Genomic DNA, 15308 nt, shown 5'->3' with positions numbered 1-15308 from the left:
CCCGATCCTGTCCCCTTTTCCCCTTCCTCCCTCCCTCCCTTCCTTCTCCTCGCCGCCCGCGGCTCTCGCGCCCTGGCTGGCAACTTTCTCGGGTCTTTTCCCGGCGAGGCGAGGGGGCGGGGCGATGCTAATGAGCGGGGCGTGTCCCCCCGGCCCGCCGCGCGACGCACCTCGGAGTTCCTCGCCGCCCATTGGCGAGCCGCGGCGCGGCCGAGGAAGTTGTGACGCTATGCAAATGGAGAGGGCGGAGCCGGGCCCGGGCCGGGCCCCGCCCCCTGCCCGCTGGGGCTGCTGCGCTCGTGTTTGGCTGCGGGGAGAGTCGGAGCGGATTCCATTGGGAAAGACTGCAAATCACTCCGGTTCGAGCGCGTGGGGGGGAGGGAAGAAGGGGGGAGGGAAGAAGCCAAGAGGATCGCCGTCCACCCGCGGAGGCTGCTGCTGCTCCTGCTCCTGCTGCTTACCTTTGCCGGCGTGTCTTCCTCTCTCGCTCTCTCCAGCAGCCAGCCAGCCAGCCAGCCAGGCAGGCAGCTTCCTGCGCTGGGGAAGAAAGGCAGGAGAGAGAGAGAGGAGCCAGAGGAGCCCCGGAGAAAGAAAAAAAAGCAAATATATATATTAATATATACATATTAAAGAAAGAGGGGGAAAAGATCTTTGGCTGGAGGGAGAGAAAAGCCAGGAAGAAAAGGCACCAGAAAGAAGAGCGCGCGGGAGGCAGCAAACTTGCCGCTCTCTTGTCACTGGAAAATGACACTTGAGGTAGCCAAGGGCGCCGCCGCCGCCGCCGCCGCCGCAGCAAAAGCCGCCGCCGCTCCAGTCGATCCTATTGTTTCTTAAACTGCCTTCTTTCTCCGGCGATCCCAAGGAGGGTGACTTCGGCGCGGAACGGGGACGGCGCCTTCGTCCTCCGGCTTCTGGCGCGATCCCGGCCAGCGAACAAACGGTCGTCGTCATCTTCATCATCATCATCATTTTTTAAAAAAAATATTATTGTTGTTATTCTTCTCCTCCAAAGGCCACTCCGCCACGCAGCCTCTACAAGAACCAGCTCGCCACCAGCCAAGCCAAGAGCATCCGCGGCCAACCCCGGGGGAGGGCGATTTCGGTCCCCCTCTGGATTCTCGCTCGTTTTGTTTTTCCTCCCCCGCTGCTGCTGCTTCTCCCTTTCAATGTCTGTGTTTGATTTTCTCTGATTTGCTTTGATTCCAGCAGCGGTTCCAGAGAAAAAGAAAGAAAGCAAAGCAAAGAGCGAGAGAGAGAGAGAGAAAGAGAAAGCAAGCAAGAAAAAAAAACACTCCCTGGCGATTTATTATCATCAACACTATTCTTTGTTGTTGTGTTTTGTGTTGTTGTCGTTCTCTCTCTCTTAGATCTATATTATTACTATTTTTTAAGAAGAAGGGAGGGTCCTGGTTGCTTTTAATTCATGTTTGGGATCCAGGAAAGCATTCAGCGGAGTGGGAGCAGCATGAAGGAAGAGCCCCTCGGCGCGGGCATGAACGCGGTCAGGACCTGGATGCAGGGCGCCGGCGTCCTGGATGCAAACACGGCCGCGCAGAGGTACGTAGGCGCTGGCGCAGCATCCCTCGCTCCCCTTGCCTTGCCCTCCTCTCCCTTCTTGTCTCGGCAGGCTACCTCTCCAGCAACACCAGCTCTCCGCAGCCGACTTTTTGCCTGCAGGACTTTTGCGCTGGGGGCACTTTTTGTTGTTGCAAGCGCCTTGTCAGTGGCGTCTTTACGCGCGTTGGCTCTTCCTTCCTAGTTGGGCAAACACGTCTTTCTCTGTCTCTCGCTCACACTTTCCATTTCCCCTCCTCCTCCCCAAAATGGTTTTCACAATATGTTTACTCTTCCGATGCCCCCAGTCTCATAACCGTCTCTCCATCTCTCAAAAAAGCTACATTAATAGGTGCAACGCTCTTCCTTCCCCAGCATAACCCTCCAGAAGATATAAGCACTAATGCGAATTGACTCCCGTTTCCTCCCAAAGCCTCGATTTTTGTGAGTGAGTTGCAACAGGCAGTGAACTTTTTCTAGATGCACAACGCTAGACGCGTGTGTGTGTCCCTTCTGCAAAACCTTTGCAATATTTATTGGTAGTCATCCTCTTCCGCGGATGCTCTTCCCGCCCTCCACAGCCTTGCATTCTGCAAAGCCTCTGTCCCGGACATCTCTAAATCTTTCTCTTTCACACACCCCTCTTGCTGTCCGTGTTTGCGCGGAAGCAAGTCCGAATTATTGCCGTGGGACTCGCCTCCAAGCCAGCCCCGGTTCGGATTGCAGCCTGGGGCGCATTTGCTAAAACGGATCCGGAACCAAGAGCCAATTCTCGGTTTTAACTGTCATGTTCGGCTGTATTTCATGTCCATCCTTCTCTGCCCAGTACCACCCCCAGGAAAAATGCCCCTCTGAGGAAGGGAAAGTTCTGCAGTTCTGCAGGGACAACCCAAAGGTTGAAATGTTTAAAGTTTTCCTAGGCAGCCTGTGGCGGGATGGTTCCCACCGCAAAGAACCGGAGAGGCGATGGAGCCAGAGGCGCTCTTAAAAGCTCGGGCGGAAAGATAAGGCACATGGCGGGTTTCCCTGACAGCTGAGGCCAGAGCGGAGGGGACTGCGAAAGAACAGCGCTGGGAAAGCAAAGCTCAGCTATCTCGGGCAGCTTAAAGCAATCTATAATTCAACCTGAGCTTTACAAAGTGGAAATAGAAGGTTTGTGGGTGGAGGTGGGTGTTTCAGGAGCAGAATAAATGTTTCATAAAAAAATAAAATCATAATCACTTTGGAGAGCATTGTTGCTTCCTTTCTGGCTCCGAGGAGCCAGGCGCTCCAACACGGGAGAGAAAGAAAGAAAGAAAGGCAACAAAATAGGTGAATCAATAAGTTTGCCTCCCCTGTAGGACTGAGCCACCTGCTCTGGTTTCTCCTTCGGGCTAGTGAGTTTCACAGAATTTTCTGCTGGAGAATAGGAGGACCAGGCCTGAAATGGACGTGGGTGAGGGCCCTTGAGCTGTGACCCGAAAGCTTGCTGGGCATTTTAGAAAGCCGTGCGGGACCCTGGGCCGGCACTTCGAGTGCTTTTCGGCTCGCTAGCCCCGGCGCCCCTTACTCCGTGGCGTCTAGTGCCCTAACTCCAGCGAGGGTGACCAGAAAGGCGGGCAGGGGTGGCATGTGGGAGAGAGAGCCCCTTGGAGATGGGAGTTAAGAGGGTCTTGGGACCGCCTCGGGGCTCTCTAACCGTGTGTGTCTTTGGCTGCAGCGGGGTGGGCCTGGCCCGAGCTCATTTCGAGAAGCAGCCGCCTTCCAACTTGAGGAAATCGAACTTCTTCCACTTCGTGCTGGCTCTGTACGACCGGCAGGGGCAGCCGGTGGAGATCGAGCGCACCGCCTTCGTGGGCTTCGTGGAGAAGGAGAAAGTAAGTGAACGTGTGAAGTGCGGGGTGGGTGGGTGGTGAAGAGGCTCCGACTGCCTCACCTGCGAACTGTAACCCTCCCCCACCCCTTGCACAGCCCATCACAGAGAGAGAGAGAAAGAGAGAGAGGGAGGGAGCGCAATTCCACACCTCCATGCCTTAAAATTAGCTTTGCAACTATTTTGCACGCTATTTGGGAGCGGGGGCATAACATTGCCTTTGCAAAATCCCTACCAGACGATTCGCCTTCCAAACGCTCACAGGGTCCCTTTCTCCCCTCAGAACCTCCACCCCAATTGAGCCAGTTTGACAACTTCATGCCACTACAACGCCCCCACCCCGTCGATTGCCTTCGTGACATCAAGGCGTGTCCCCTCCATCCCTGGGCTTCCCTCGTGGGCTTCTCTTCGGTTGCAGCCCTGCCCCAGGCTTCTCTCTCCCTTCCTTTAGGCACTTTTGGTTAAGTGCTTCAAGCTAAATCCCCGCTTGAATGGGAAAAAGAAAAAAGAAAGAAAGCGGGATGTGTGTGTGTGTGTGTGTGTAGAAACTAAGAACAAAGTAAAGAAAAGCGCAGAGTGAGTTTGGAGCCTCTCGGTGGTCTGCGATCGTTCTTATATGTGTGCGCCCCTTTTCCATTCAGGAAGCCAACAGCGAAAAGACGAACAACGGGATCCATTACCGGCTGCAGCTCCTCTACAGCAATGGTGAGCCCCTTTCCTGGCTCGGCCCAACCCTGACAGCTCACGGCGGCTTGAAAGCTCTAGGGAGCTCCCTGGCTCAAGTGAACTGTTTACTCCTGGAAGTGAGAAGCCGGGGAGGGGAGAAGGGCTCACCTCGTCGGGATGCTTTAGGGGGGAAATGGATCAGAGGAAAAGAAAAGGGAAAAAGCCACCTCTCCAGTAGTCCCATAAGGCAGGACAGATTCTCTTTCCTTCCCCACGTGGCGACTGCTTTCGCTTTGCATGTTTCCAGCTCACCAGACACAACGTTCCACTTTGATCAGTCAAACATGGAGGTAGCCAAGGCGGAGCAGGGAGGGGCAGCTGCCCCCCTCCAAATCAATATAAATCAGTAAAAATACATAGCAAACGGAGGTTCTGTCCCCCAAAGCCCTGCTCCCCTAATAAAAGGCCTACCCTCCAAAAAAATCTTGTCTACGACCATGCAGTCAAACTCAAGGAAAAGAGGGAAAACTCTATTTTCGCCTCCGCTCTCCCTTATAATATATATGCGCTGGGGTGGGGGTTAAGGCGGGGTGACAAGTCGGACTGGGACCGATGGGGGCAAAGGGACACCGGAAGATCTCTCCTTTACGCGCCATCCAAAAAAAGAAGGGAGGGGTGTCTTCGAAGTGCTTGTGTGCATGCTGGAGTGACAAGGAATTTGAACCCGGGTTCACTTGCTTTTCGGAATGCTAACGTCCTTGTTATTTTCGCGATCCATCCCCCAAATTTTTTTTAGGGTTGTGCTTGGTAATGATGACAATAAATAACAGTAACAATAATGGTGATTATTATGACAATCGGTTCCAAGGCCCTTCCCTCTTGCTCCTGGACAGCCGAGTAACCGAAGTTCAAGAAAACACCGATCTGTCCATTTTGTCATTTTCTGCATTATTTATCGGAACGATGCTCTTGATTAATTTATTTCTCTTCCCCACTCCCCATTCCCCCTCTCCTGCTTGTAGGGATCAGAACAGAACAGGATTTTTATGTCCGCTTAATCGACTCCATGACAAAACAAGTAAGTTCCTCCCGTCTTAATTCGTGCCTGTATACTTTCTCCCTCGGAGAGATCAAGCTGTGTCTGGGGTGGTTGGAGGGGGCGCGCAAGCAATGCGTTTGGTTCGGTTCGCCGCGGGTTGCAGGAAGCTGAGACTGGGGGCTGGCTCGGGGGACCAGTTGGTTGCTTGCCTGTGTGCGTCCCCAGAATTGCGGAGCCGGCGATCGACGTGGGGAGCGCGCCGAGTGAGGTGAGGTCAAGGCGCGTAACGTGCGACTGCTTTTGTGTGCACGCTGCGACAGGCCGTGCAGCCCAGTCCCTCTTCCTGGGGGAAGGCGCAGCCGCTCGGGCAACTTGACACAGATCCGCAAATTAGGGGAGGAGAGGGGGTTGGGCTTTTCTCCTCTCCCTACCCCAAGATACCAGTTCCATTTCAGCCCCTTTGCTGTCCCGGCCAAGTTTACCCCAAAGTAAACCCCACTTGGCTCGATAGACCTTTGTTCCAACTGTCTGCCCGCGGATCCTGGCTTTGCACGGCCAGGTGAAGTTGATAAACTCCTATCCAAACCAGTCCCACAAAGACCTGGTTTCTTGGGCGAGAGCCGGAGGGTATTTTCTAACATCGGCCAGAGTTTTCAAACGGGCCTCATCTTCTGGTTCGAGCCGTGTACGGGACAGCTATATATATTCCTGCATTGCGAGGGGTCGGACTAGATGATCCTAAGGACCCTTTCCAATTCTATGATTCTGCTAAGAGCGGACGGTTGCCATTGGGGCGCATTAGGTGCGAAGGATTTCTCTCTCTTTCCCCCACCCTCACATTTCCTACTCCAAATTCCTAGCCTCTTTAAAGTCCAGGTAGAGGAGAGAACCAGCAGCCCTAACGGTTAGAGCACAGAAAGGGGGAAAGTCCGCCTAAAGCAGGAGCGATGAGATGACGGAGATCTCGCCTCTGCGAGCAAGGGATGAAGTCCATCCGCTTGGAAAGGAAAGCGCGCCTGCGGCTACAGAGCCCAGAGCAAGCCGCGCACAGCTCAGGCGAAAGAGCGCTTTGGAATCGGCGTTTGGCTGCGATGGGCAAAGCGCCTCCTGCTCCGGGTTTTAGATTGGCCGGGAGCCAGGGCGGGGTGAAGGCGCCGCCGCCTTAAAGGTACAGGATCGCCGTCACAGCCTCCTCGCCAACCTCTCTAATGGGCCAGGGCCAAATAAGGAACTGAGATCGGGTTGCGGCCAGAAGGAGGAGGAGGAGAGGCGGGGAGGGCAATGTTATTTGTCACGCACACAGAGATTAATTTTGTCTCCCCCCAAATCCGAAGTTTTAATTAGGCACAGTTGCTGTTTGAAATAAATAAATAACGTGCGGCTTCCTACTCCCTGAAGGCGTTCAGATCACAGGATTCTTCTCTCCCCCGCCCCCAACTCACTTTAATTATACGAATGAAAAGAAATAGAAAACAAACACAGCCACGCAAAAAACAGCAACCAGCCAGTGTAGCAAATATTTATCCTTCTCTTATTTGCAATGACATTGCTAGTGTTTTTTGGTGGTTGTTTTTTGGGGGGGTGGGTTGGGGGGACAGCGATTAGAGCTTTGCAGCTGTATAACTAGGCAGTGAAATGTATGCCGGGAGGTTAAGTGACTGTTTTAGAAATGCTACGTTCAAATACAAGCCTAGTTTTATTTTGTAATATGGGGAGCTGTTCCTGTGATGCAGGCTAATTTTGAGTATGACATTTGCTTCAGAACGCTCAAGTTTGTGTGTGTATGTGTACATACCCAAAGCCAAGCAATTGTGTTTGCAGGTAAAAGGCTACACACAGACAGAGAGAAAACCAAAACAGGAGGCAAGAATTTTGCCTCCCCAAATCACAATATTTTTGTGCTATGATTTAATTAAAAACATTTCTTTTTTAAAAAAAAATTCTAAAATTAAAAGACTTTAAAATCAGATCTGATTAGCATTCATGTTAATCATTTGAAAGTAATCAGTTGAGGTACATAGACTTATTCTAGTTTTGTTTTTCTATAAAAAAAGTTGGGTTTTTTGTGTAGGAGGGGTTCCTCCACTTTAAAAAGGCCAGACAAAATCTCCAACATTTGCACACATTTATAAACCAGTTTCTGGGTGTTTCAAATTCTGCCTTTAAAAACTTTTATTGCTTGGCTTTGTTTTTGGTGGCTTTTTGACACCAAACCAGAAAGGTCAAAGTGCTGAGTTTGTTTTAGAACCCTGTCTTTGATGGTCCCTAAACATCTTTTCCTGCTATTGATGGCTGTCTTACAATAGAAAGAAAAAGAAAGAAAGAAAATGAAGTAATTATGTTAGACAATTCCATCATTCAGATACAGCTAATTGAAAGATACTCTTTTGAAAGAGTCTGTCGCAGGGGCTGAAACAAAAACAGGAACAATTCTCTAACAGCAAGTCTCGAAAAAGTGGTGAACAGAATTGGCTGAAAATGGATCTGTGGGCTCATATTTAAATTGGCAGAAGCCCTCACAGTGCTTTGGGGTGTGTCTTGTGTATTTCATGAGGAATTGTTACAAAAATACCATTAAATATTATAATTGAACAGCTTTTATATTACAGTCATGTAAGAGATGATGTTTCCACCTTTCGTAATTATGATCCCCTGGTGGAAAGCGACTATTTGAGTTTCTATAGCTTTAAAGCACTTTCCTATAACAAGGCACTTTGCTTATGATTGCATTGTTGTCAAATCATCTGTGAGTTTTCTTAAGAAAATAAAAGGTGAATAGTCTGCCATCTTTCGCTTAAATACGATGGTGAGATTTAAGCAGCCTGAATGCAAGATTGCAGCCTTTGTTTGTTTGTAGCATTTATAATATAGATATTACAGACTATAATCACCTTTGGAGGATGTCTCAATTCCCCCACCCCCTTCTGTATCTAAATCTGCAGTGAGGAAAAAAATACAGTATCTTTTTTTGAGTTTGGGGTGGGATCGAAGAGTATCACTGACAAATAACATAGACAGAACCAAGATCTGAGGGAGAATGTTGCTACAGAACTACATTAAAAAGCCTCTTCTGGATGTGAATGTAGAAAATAGCAAGCTGGTGGATATAAGGGTGTTGTGTTATTTGCTTCCTTGTTAGGCCCATGAATGTGTTCAGAAGTGGCACATGTGCCTTTAAATATAATCAGTGGCTGTATCAGTGTTTGTGTGTGTGGTGATCTGATTATTATTTCTGGAAAGCAAAGACGCTTGCTAAATTTCTGCTCAAAACAAATTTGCTTGGGAGGTCTCGAAGCCTGTGCGCTAGTTAATCAAGGAAGGAAGGTCAGTGCTACATATGGCTTGCCAATGTGTCCAAATGTGGAGACATCGCTAGCGGTTTAGCGCAGAGTGTGCATAATATATAGGAGATTCCCGAGTAACTTTCAGCTTGTAATTAAATTGTGCAAAGCCTGGTTGGGGGAAAAAAATCTTTAATCTTTAATGCAAGTTAAACATATATTGTCAACCTACTTAGAGGGGCAGTATTCCAGTACACACGACTCAGAACAAATTGGATAATGGAATGATGACTCCGAAATGAAACTGTGGCAGGAGCGTGCATGCCTTAATGGGGTGGCGTCAGCGGGAGACTTGCGCACGTGCCTTTGTCAACAATGATTGTCCTACACGGCAGTCACTGTTTTGAAGACATTTTTTTGCAAATATTATTTTTAAAAAAATATATCTGAAAAGGTTAATGAACAAATAGGTTGTCCCTTTTGCCTCTAGGAAGGTGTCAGTGAAGAGACAGTATTGAAGGGAAAGGGTGTTTTAAATCTATAGTGATATTGACATAAGCATGCAGGTAACTGAACTATATAATCATTTAATTCAGAAAAATAAACTTTGATAGATGGTTTATTATCCACAGTGATTGCAATCACTTTCATTCAATTGTATTAGTATTATTATTATTTCTTTGTTTAAATGTCTGGATGCTTGAGACTCTCTGTATGAAAAGTCATGGACAGATGCTGGGCTTGAGATATTGCTTTTTTAAAAAAAATAAAGCAGGTTGTAATAGTGCTTTATGAGTCATGGATATTATCCCAACTTCATCTGTATGGTTTTTTAAAAAAACAACCCCTAAAGCCTAAGAATAGACAAGGGTATATTTTGGGTAGAAATCTTGAAATAGTTACTCATGAATAAGCCATTGTTGGCTTAAATGGGACAGTACCTGCATGCAACTGCTTGCCTATATTTAGCAGTCTCCGACGCTGCCTAAGAAATTAGACTTGGGTCCTGGTATAGTGACAAAGCTTAACCCAACTGGTGAGAGCTGATTTAGGCTTATGGGCATTAATTTTGTCTCTGCATGCATATAAGCAAACACCCAATCTTACTTCCTTTGCCCCGAACATGTGAATTTGTCCCTGAAGTTTTAACATTGGTCAGGCCTTCAGGTGTGTACATGTATCATGTTGTGTTTATGTGTCTATATCACATTTGGCATTGGGCATATTGGCAATGTAAAGCTGGATGCCGTCGGTGCTTCTCAGCTCTGGAATAATGTGCATGTAAATATACATGTATGCAACCTGATAAACAATACCCTTCACTGAACAACGTTAAGTTCTCTTCAGTGCTGAGAGCAGATCTTCTCACAGTTCAGTCCTAATGCACTTCGTAGAAATAAGTAGAGCTGTGTCCTGCAGAACTTTCCCCCATCTAAGGCATTCTACATGCTATATCAAACATTGTTTCAAATAACTCTATAGATGTCTGTTCCCTCCCCTCCCTGCCACTGAGCATGATGCACATGGTACATATGTAGTTTTCCATTTTTGCCACGATCCTGCTGTGCCAATGCACACAGGTATTCAATCAGCTCTCTGCTCAGCATATTGCATGGTTCTGTGGCTGGCACATAGGCGATTAAAATATTATGAATACATTCAGAAAAGAACTCCGCAGAATCTGAGCTATTGAGCGCAATGCGCCTTTGAAAACACAAGAGAGAAAGTTTGCAATCGAGCCAGGTTCCAGCAGCTTTAGTGTTCCTTTGGTTGCATGTCAGAAAGTGCAGGTGATTTTAATTTCCTCATACGGAGAAGAATGCAGAAGTCTGAAATTTGCATGCATGATCAGGACCTGTGTGTTTGGGAAAATGTAAACTCATCACAGTGGAAAATGTGTTGTTTGGAGTCTGGGGGTGAAAACAAAGCTGAGGATTTTGGAGCGACTGCCTTGGCCAGATGGCCTAGTGCATTCCCAGTCTGGCAGCCCAACTGCTCCCTCCTGTATAATATACAGCCATTTGTTCTGGGATATTTACGCTAGAGTTGTTTCCATGTGAATGTTTGAGAAGCGTTGAAAACGAACATATTAAGGGGGGGCAAGAATTTTATTTAATTCATGTGAATTCAAGTTGATTTGTGAGCTAACATGCCAGGGATGAGAGAATGAGAACAATGATTAGCGTCTTTTGGTTTAGGGCTGTTGAGCAAGAAAAATAATCGCTATATTTTGGGGGCCAGTCTGGGCAATCCCTTATTGCTGTACCTATTAAAACATTATAGCAAATAATGAGGGGCTGCTCTGCAGGCGGAAATCAGAATTAGTGGCTGGTTAAATATTGCAAGTGGAAATTATTTTAATCCAGAATCTAAGCACTCATTCCTAAATATTTCCAAGGCTTTATCAATACAACATGATAGTCTAAACCCTTATGATTGGTATTTTATGATTATCTAAATACTCTTTGCCCTTCTTCAGACATAGACCTATGGATGCAACCTGATGTATAAAATGCTTCTTTTATGTGGACACCTATTTGTCTGCATAATGTTAGATAGCACTCAGATATCCCAAGTGGTAAGAGATAATTTGCTGGATATAGGGACATAGGGATTGGTTCGTGACCATTTATGCACATTGGGTTATATCCAGTGGTGGTGTTCAGCTAACAGAAGACTGCTGCCAGCAGAAAGGAGATTTTGGCAATTTGAGGCAATTATCCCACCCATCCCTGCAGCCCCCCTCACCTGCCATAAATATGGTGCAGAGGTTTGGAGGAGTGGGTGGGGAGAAATTGCAAAAAAACCCCTTAGTACCCTACTCTGCAGATGAAAACCTTACTGCCTGCTCAGCAACATTGTTGGATACAACCCATGGGCTCCAATCCAGCTAAAGTTAGCTGCTCCTAAGTAACATTGCAGCTAATGGAACAAGTTAGTTATGACTATAGAGCACGTCCCGCAGGAATATCCAAATCTGTGCATTTAAAAAACCCCCAGTGTGGTTGGACATATATCCCAATGAGTCAGAGGTCCTGTTCTGGAGGGGGTTGCACTCCTAATGAGTGAACCAGTGCATAGTTTGGGTTGCTCCTAGAATATTTGTTGTTGAGGAGCACCTCTTTTCAGCTTTGGCTGGTTCACCAGCTGTTGCCGTTCTATGACAGGGAGAACTTGGCTCCTGTGGCCCATGTGCTGATAACCTCATGTTTGGATTACTCTTTTTGTTGCATGTGGCTAGGCTCCTGTCAGAGCAGTGGTGGGCTTCACAATTTCAGTGGCTCCCTGTGCAATGCCAAAATTCACCCCCTCCCACCTCTCACTTTCTGTTATTCATCATTGTTGCTGTTCCCTCTCGGTTTGGCACCCAGTGTGGGCGAACCAGTCGTGTTCCCTTAAATCCACCCCTGGTCAGAGGTGGCCTGCAGTGAGCACGAATTGTGGAAGAACTGCAGTGGCTTCTAATATGTGACTGAGCCAGTTTCATGGTACTTGTGTACAGAAAGCCCCAAACAACTTGGAAACTCAATTCCTGGGATGACACCTGCTCCTCTATAGACCAGCCTGTATATTAAAGTCAGCTAAGGTGGCTCTCAACAGCCTCACCATTTTTTGATATTTGTATGGCAGCGTTGTGGGGGAGAGGCTTCTCGGTGGGGGCACCTTGCCTTTGGAATGCTCTTCCCTTTGAAATAGGATGGATGCTGATCCTGTTCAGCTTTGGGCACCAGCTAAAGACTGGACTTTTTGCTCAGGCCTTCCTCAACATTTAATGTCAGACTTATTTGTCCTGACCTCTTCAGTTGCCGTGCATTTGCTCCTGTTCTTAAGCTGTTGAGTGTTTTTTTGTGTTGCTTTTAACTTGTAACCCACTTTGAAATCACTAGCAATGAAAAGCAGGATAGAAATGTTTTTAATAAGTAGTAGTAGTAGCATGTATATATGTATGTATGTATTTATACCCCGCCCATCTGACTGGGTTTCCCCAGCCACTCTGGGCGGCTCCCAACAGAATATTAATAACACGATAAAACATCAAACATTAAAAACTTCCCTAAACAGGGCTGCCTTCAAATGTCTTCTAAAAGCCATTTATTAAAAATTATTTCTAAATTAATAAACATAATGGTCCTAGTTGGAGGTAAGGGGAAAGGATTTAATTGCCTTTTTAATATACTTTTTCAGCCTCCTATCAAGACATACCCCAGAGTTAAAACTACAAAAGACAAACACACCCACACCGGGGGGGGGGGGGGATTGCATCACATGGTTGTTTATTTCTTTACCCATGTGGGTTATGGTGTACATTTGCAAAATTATTTTTAGTACTACAGTAGTCTAACTTTATACCGGGGTACTTTCACTTCACTTCTTCCTAATTTATTAATCTCCTTTTGTAACTGGGTTTCACCGGAGCAGAGCCCTGCATAACTTTGACAATTATCCCACCAAAGGTCTTGGTTTCATGAACAGAGCATAAAAAATATTTGGAAATATTTAGATAAATACACCATTTTCATTTAATGCATACAATAGAAGGGTTGTGCCTGCGTGCCTGCGTGTGTATTTAAAGGAATCATAATTTAGCAACTTCCTGTAGTGGGACCTGAGTTTCTGTCAGCTGCAAAGATCTGAGACTGTTCTTCCTTCCGTCCTGAAACCAACTGTTGTAAATGTTTGCCGCCATGGTTTGTGAGCACAGACAGCAACTGTAAGCTAACCAGTCAGCCCCACACTTCTTATATTGTGCCATTTGCGAGAAGAGGTAACATCCTAAGAGTGGCTTAGAGAGCCAAAATAGAGTGGCACCCTGTGTATCCTGTTATTTGATAATTCATCCACAGAGGGGTGGGGATTCTTTTGGTCTTCCAGGTCCTTCATTGCAGCTTAGAGGTCTGCAAACTTATTCTTCCAAATAAATCTAGTTTGCCATTTTTTAGCCTTGGTAATGGCACAAGGGAAGGATAACAAGAGGCTGTTCTCCACAGGCCCTTAATGAATTAAATACCTGCAACATTCTAGACACTCGCATGTCAAGTTTAGCCAAGTAACGCCAGCTTATTGAACAAACACTAAGGACCACTTCTTGCAATTTCTCTGCCCAAGACAGTCTCTTTCCTCCCCTTTGACTGGATTTCACTCTGCAGCAGGCAAAGTGTTCATGGGACTTGGCCATTGAGTGCATGGACTGTCCTTTTTTTTTTTTTTTGCATGATCTTGCTTTTGCATGGTGTTGGTCATGTCCACTGCATTGTTTCTGCATGAACACATGGTGCATCAACCTGCTCAACATAGTTGGGTGAAATGGATCTAATTTCCCTGGTGCTTGTGCACAGATCCTAAGCACCTTGGATGGACCAGGCTCACATATAATGTAGGGGCAATCTTGGCAGGAATGTTGTGTTTGTAAGTGTCCCTTATGTCAAGTCAGACCAGCTTTCTAAGCATTGTCTAAACTGACTGGTAGTAGTAGCTCTCCAGGAGATGTCAGGGACTGAACCTGGGACTTTCTGCATGCAAAGCAAATGCTCTGCCACTGAGCTAAGGTCCTTCCCAACACATGCATGGCATTTAATGCAATTCATTGAACAGCTATTATCAGTAAACAATCTGAAATGCGGGTAAAATTGTGTTTGGTCAAATAGGCTCCTAGAACTGGCTTGCCTTTTTGTTCTTGCAAAGAAGGAAATACTGAGGAGCATCTGCACAACCCAACAGTGTGTGTGTGTGTGTGTGTGTGTGTGTGTGTGTGTGTGTCTGTGGGGGGGGGTTAAGGTTGCCAACTTTCAAATCGGCACATGCAGCTCTCTCTTCAAGCACAGTTTGATAGGCAGCAATTGGCAGGTGATAATGCTTAGCTGCAAAAGTGGTGCCTGCTGGTTTATGCAAATTGAAGCTTTGTTATAGGGCAGGAGTGGGTTGTTTTTGCTTTTATCTAGTTGGCAATCCTAAAGGAAATGCAAAACTTTTGGTAACCTCTATATGTGGCTCATAGAATGGGAGCTGAAAAAAGTAGGCAGCGTCCATCTCCCAGCCATGCATTCTGTTTTAATACATGCAGTTGCCTTGATAATAGCTGAGTGCAAAGAAATTGAAGTGAGCCCCTAGTGCATCGCAAGGCTAAGGATGTTATGCACGTAAGCAAAAGGACTGCTGATGTTAAACACAACAGACAGGTGATTAGATACCACACTGTTGACTCTGTTTGTTCATTATTGCTATTTAGCTGGGTTTTGTTTTTTAAAAAGTAGGTACCTGGAGGTTAAGTAAGCATAGCAGATGCATGGAGAGGAAGTGAAGAAAGGGAGGGAATTAAATCTGCTTGCTCTTATTTGTAGCTGCTAGTGAAGCTGATGTTGCTGCAATTAAACTCACATTGACTCCGGTGCCGGCAAGATTGGCAGCTGAGCATGCACAGTGGTGGGGCTTCAACATTTTCAGTTCTTACTTAAGTAGGGGGTGGGATCCTTTGGGGCCCTACTGTGCTGTATTAAATGCAAAATCAATTATTCAGCACAAAACACCATTGCCCCAGCTTCGCTGGCTTTTTGGCAGCGCCCCGATAACCTGACATATCAAATGCAATTAAGCCTTTGGTATTCTTCCATTCCTGCGGTCAAAAAGTCCACTCTTGATAACATACGAACCCCACAGCATCAATCACTTGTGTTGCCTTTTGATTCTAGGAAGATTTAAAAAAAAATTCTAAACCTGCAAAAATCACAGTAGACTAAAACTTCATTTATTTAAATAATTGATTTATATTTATATTAAATGAACCTGTATCTGGTCCTGATGATTTGCAGGTAAACCGCTACTTGTAAATATTCCTTAAAAATTCCACGAGGCAAATTACTGTGTGTTTTTTAAAAGCACCATCTGATGTAGGAATTAGTACTAATGATTCTAGTGCAGT

The 15308-nt window shown here is 46.4% G+C and overlaps 1 protein-coding gene across 5 annotated transcripts in view; it reads left to right on the top strand.

Annotated features, from left to right (window-relative positions):
• The first annotated feature begins 396 nt into the window (after positions 1 to 396).
• EBF1 (EBF transcription factor 1) overlaps positions 397 to 15308 on the top strand; it is a 397040-nt gene continuing 382128 nt past the window's right edge. For all 5 annotated transcript variants that reach the window (XM_080989399.1, XM_080989395.1, XM_080989398.1 and 2 more), the window contains exons 1-4: positions 397 to 1557; positions 3254 to 3410; positions 4048 to 4111; positions 5095 to 5150. In XM_080989399.1, coding sequence (XP_080845525.1) covers positions 1424 to 1557; positions 3254 to 3410; positions 4048 to 4111; positions 5095 to 5150 — 411 coding nt within the window. In that variant the 5' untranslated portion in view covers positions 397 to 1423. The remainder of the gene's footprint in view (positions 1558 to 3253; positions 3411 to 4047; positions 4112 to 5094; positions 5151 to 15308) is intronic.

Source organism: Podarcis pityusensis (assembly GCF_964106645.2).
Source record: "Podarcis pityusensis genome assembly, chromosome: 2".
NCBI classification, from domain to species: domain Eukaryota; kingdom Metazoa; phylum Chordata; class Lepidosauria; order Squamata; family Lacertidae; genus Podarcis; species Podarcis pityusensis.
The sequence above is the reverse complement of the archived record's forward strand: the minus strand, read 5'-3'. Positions and strand labels throughout refer to the sequence as shown.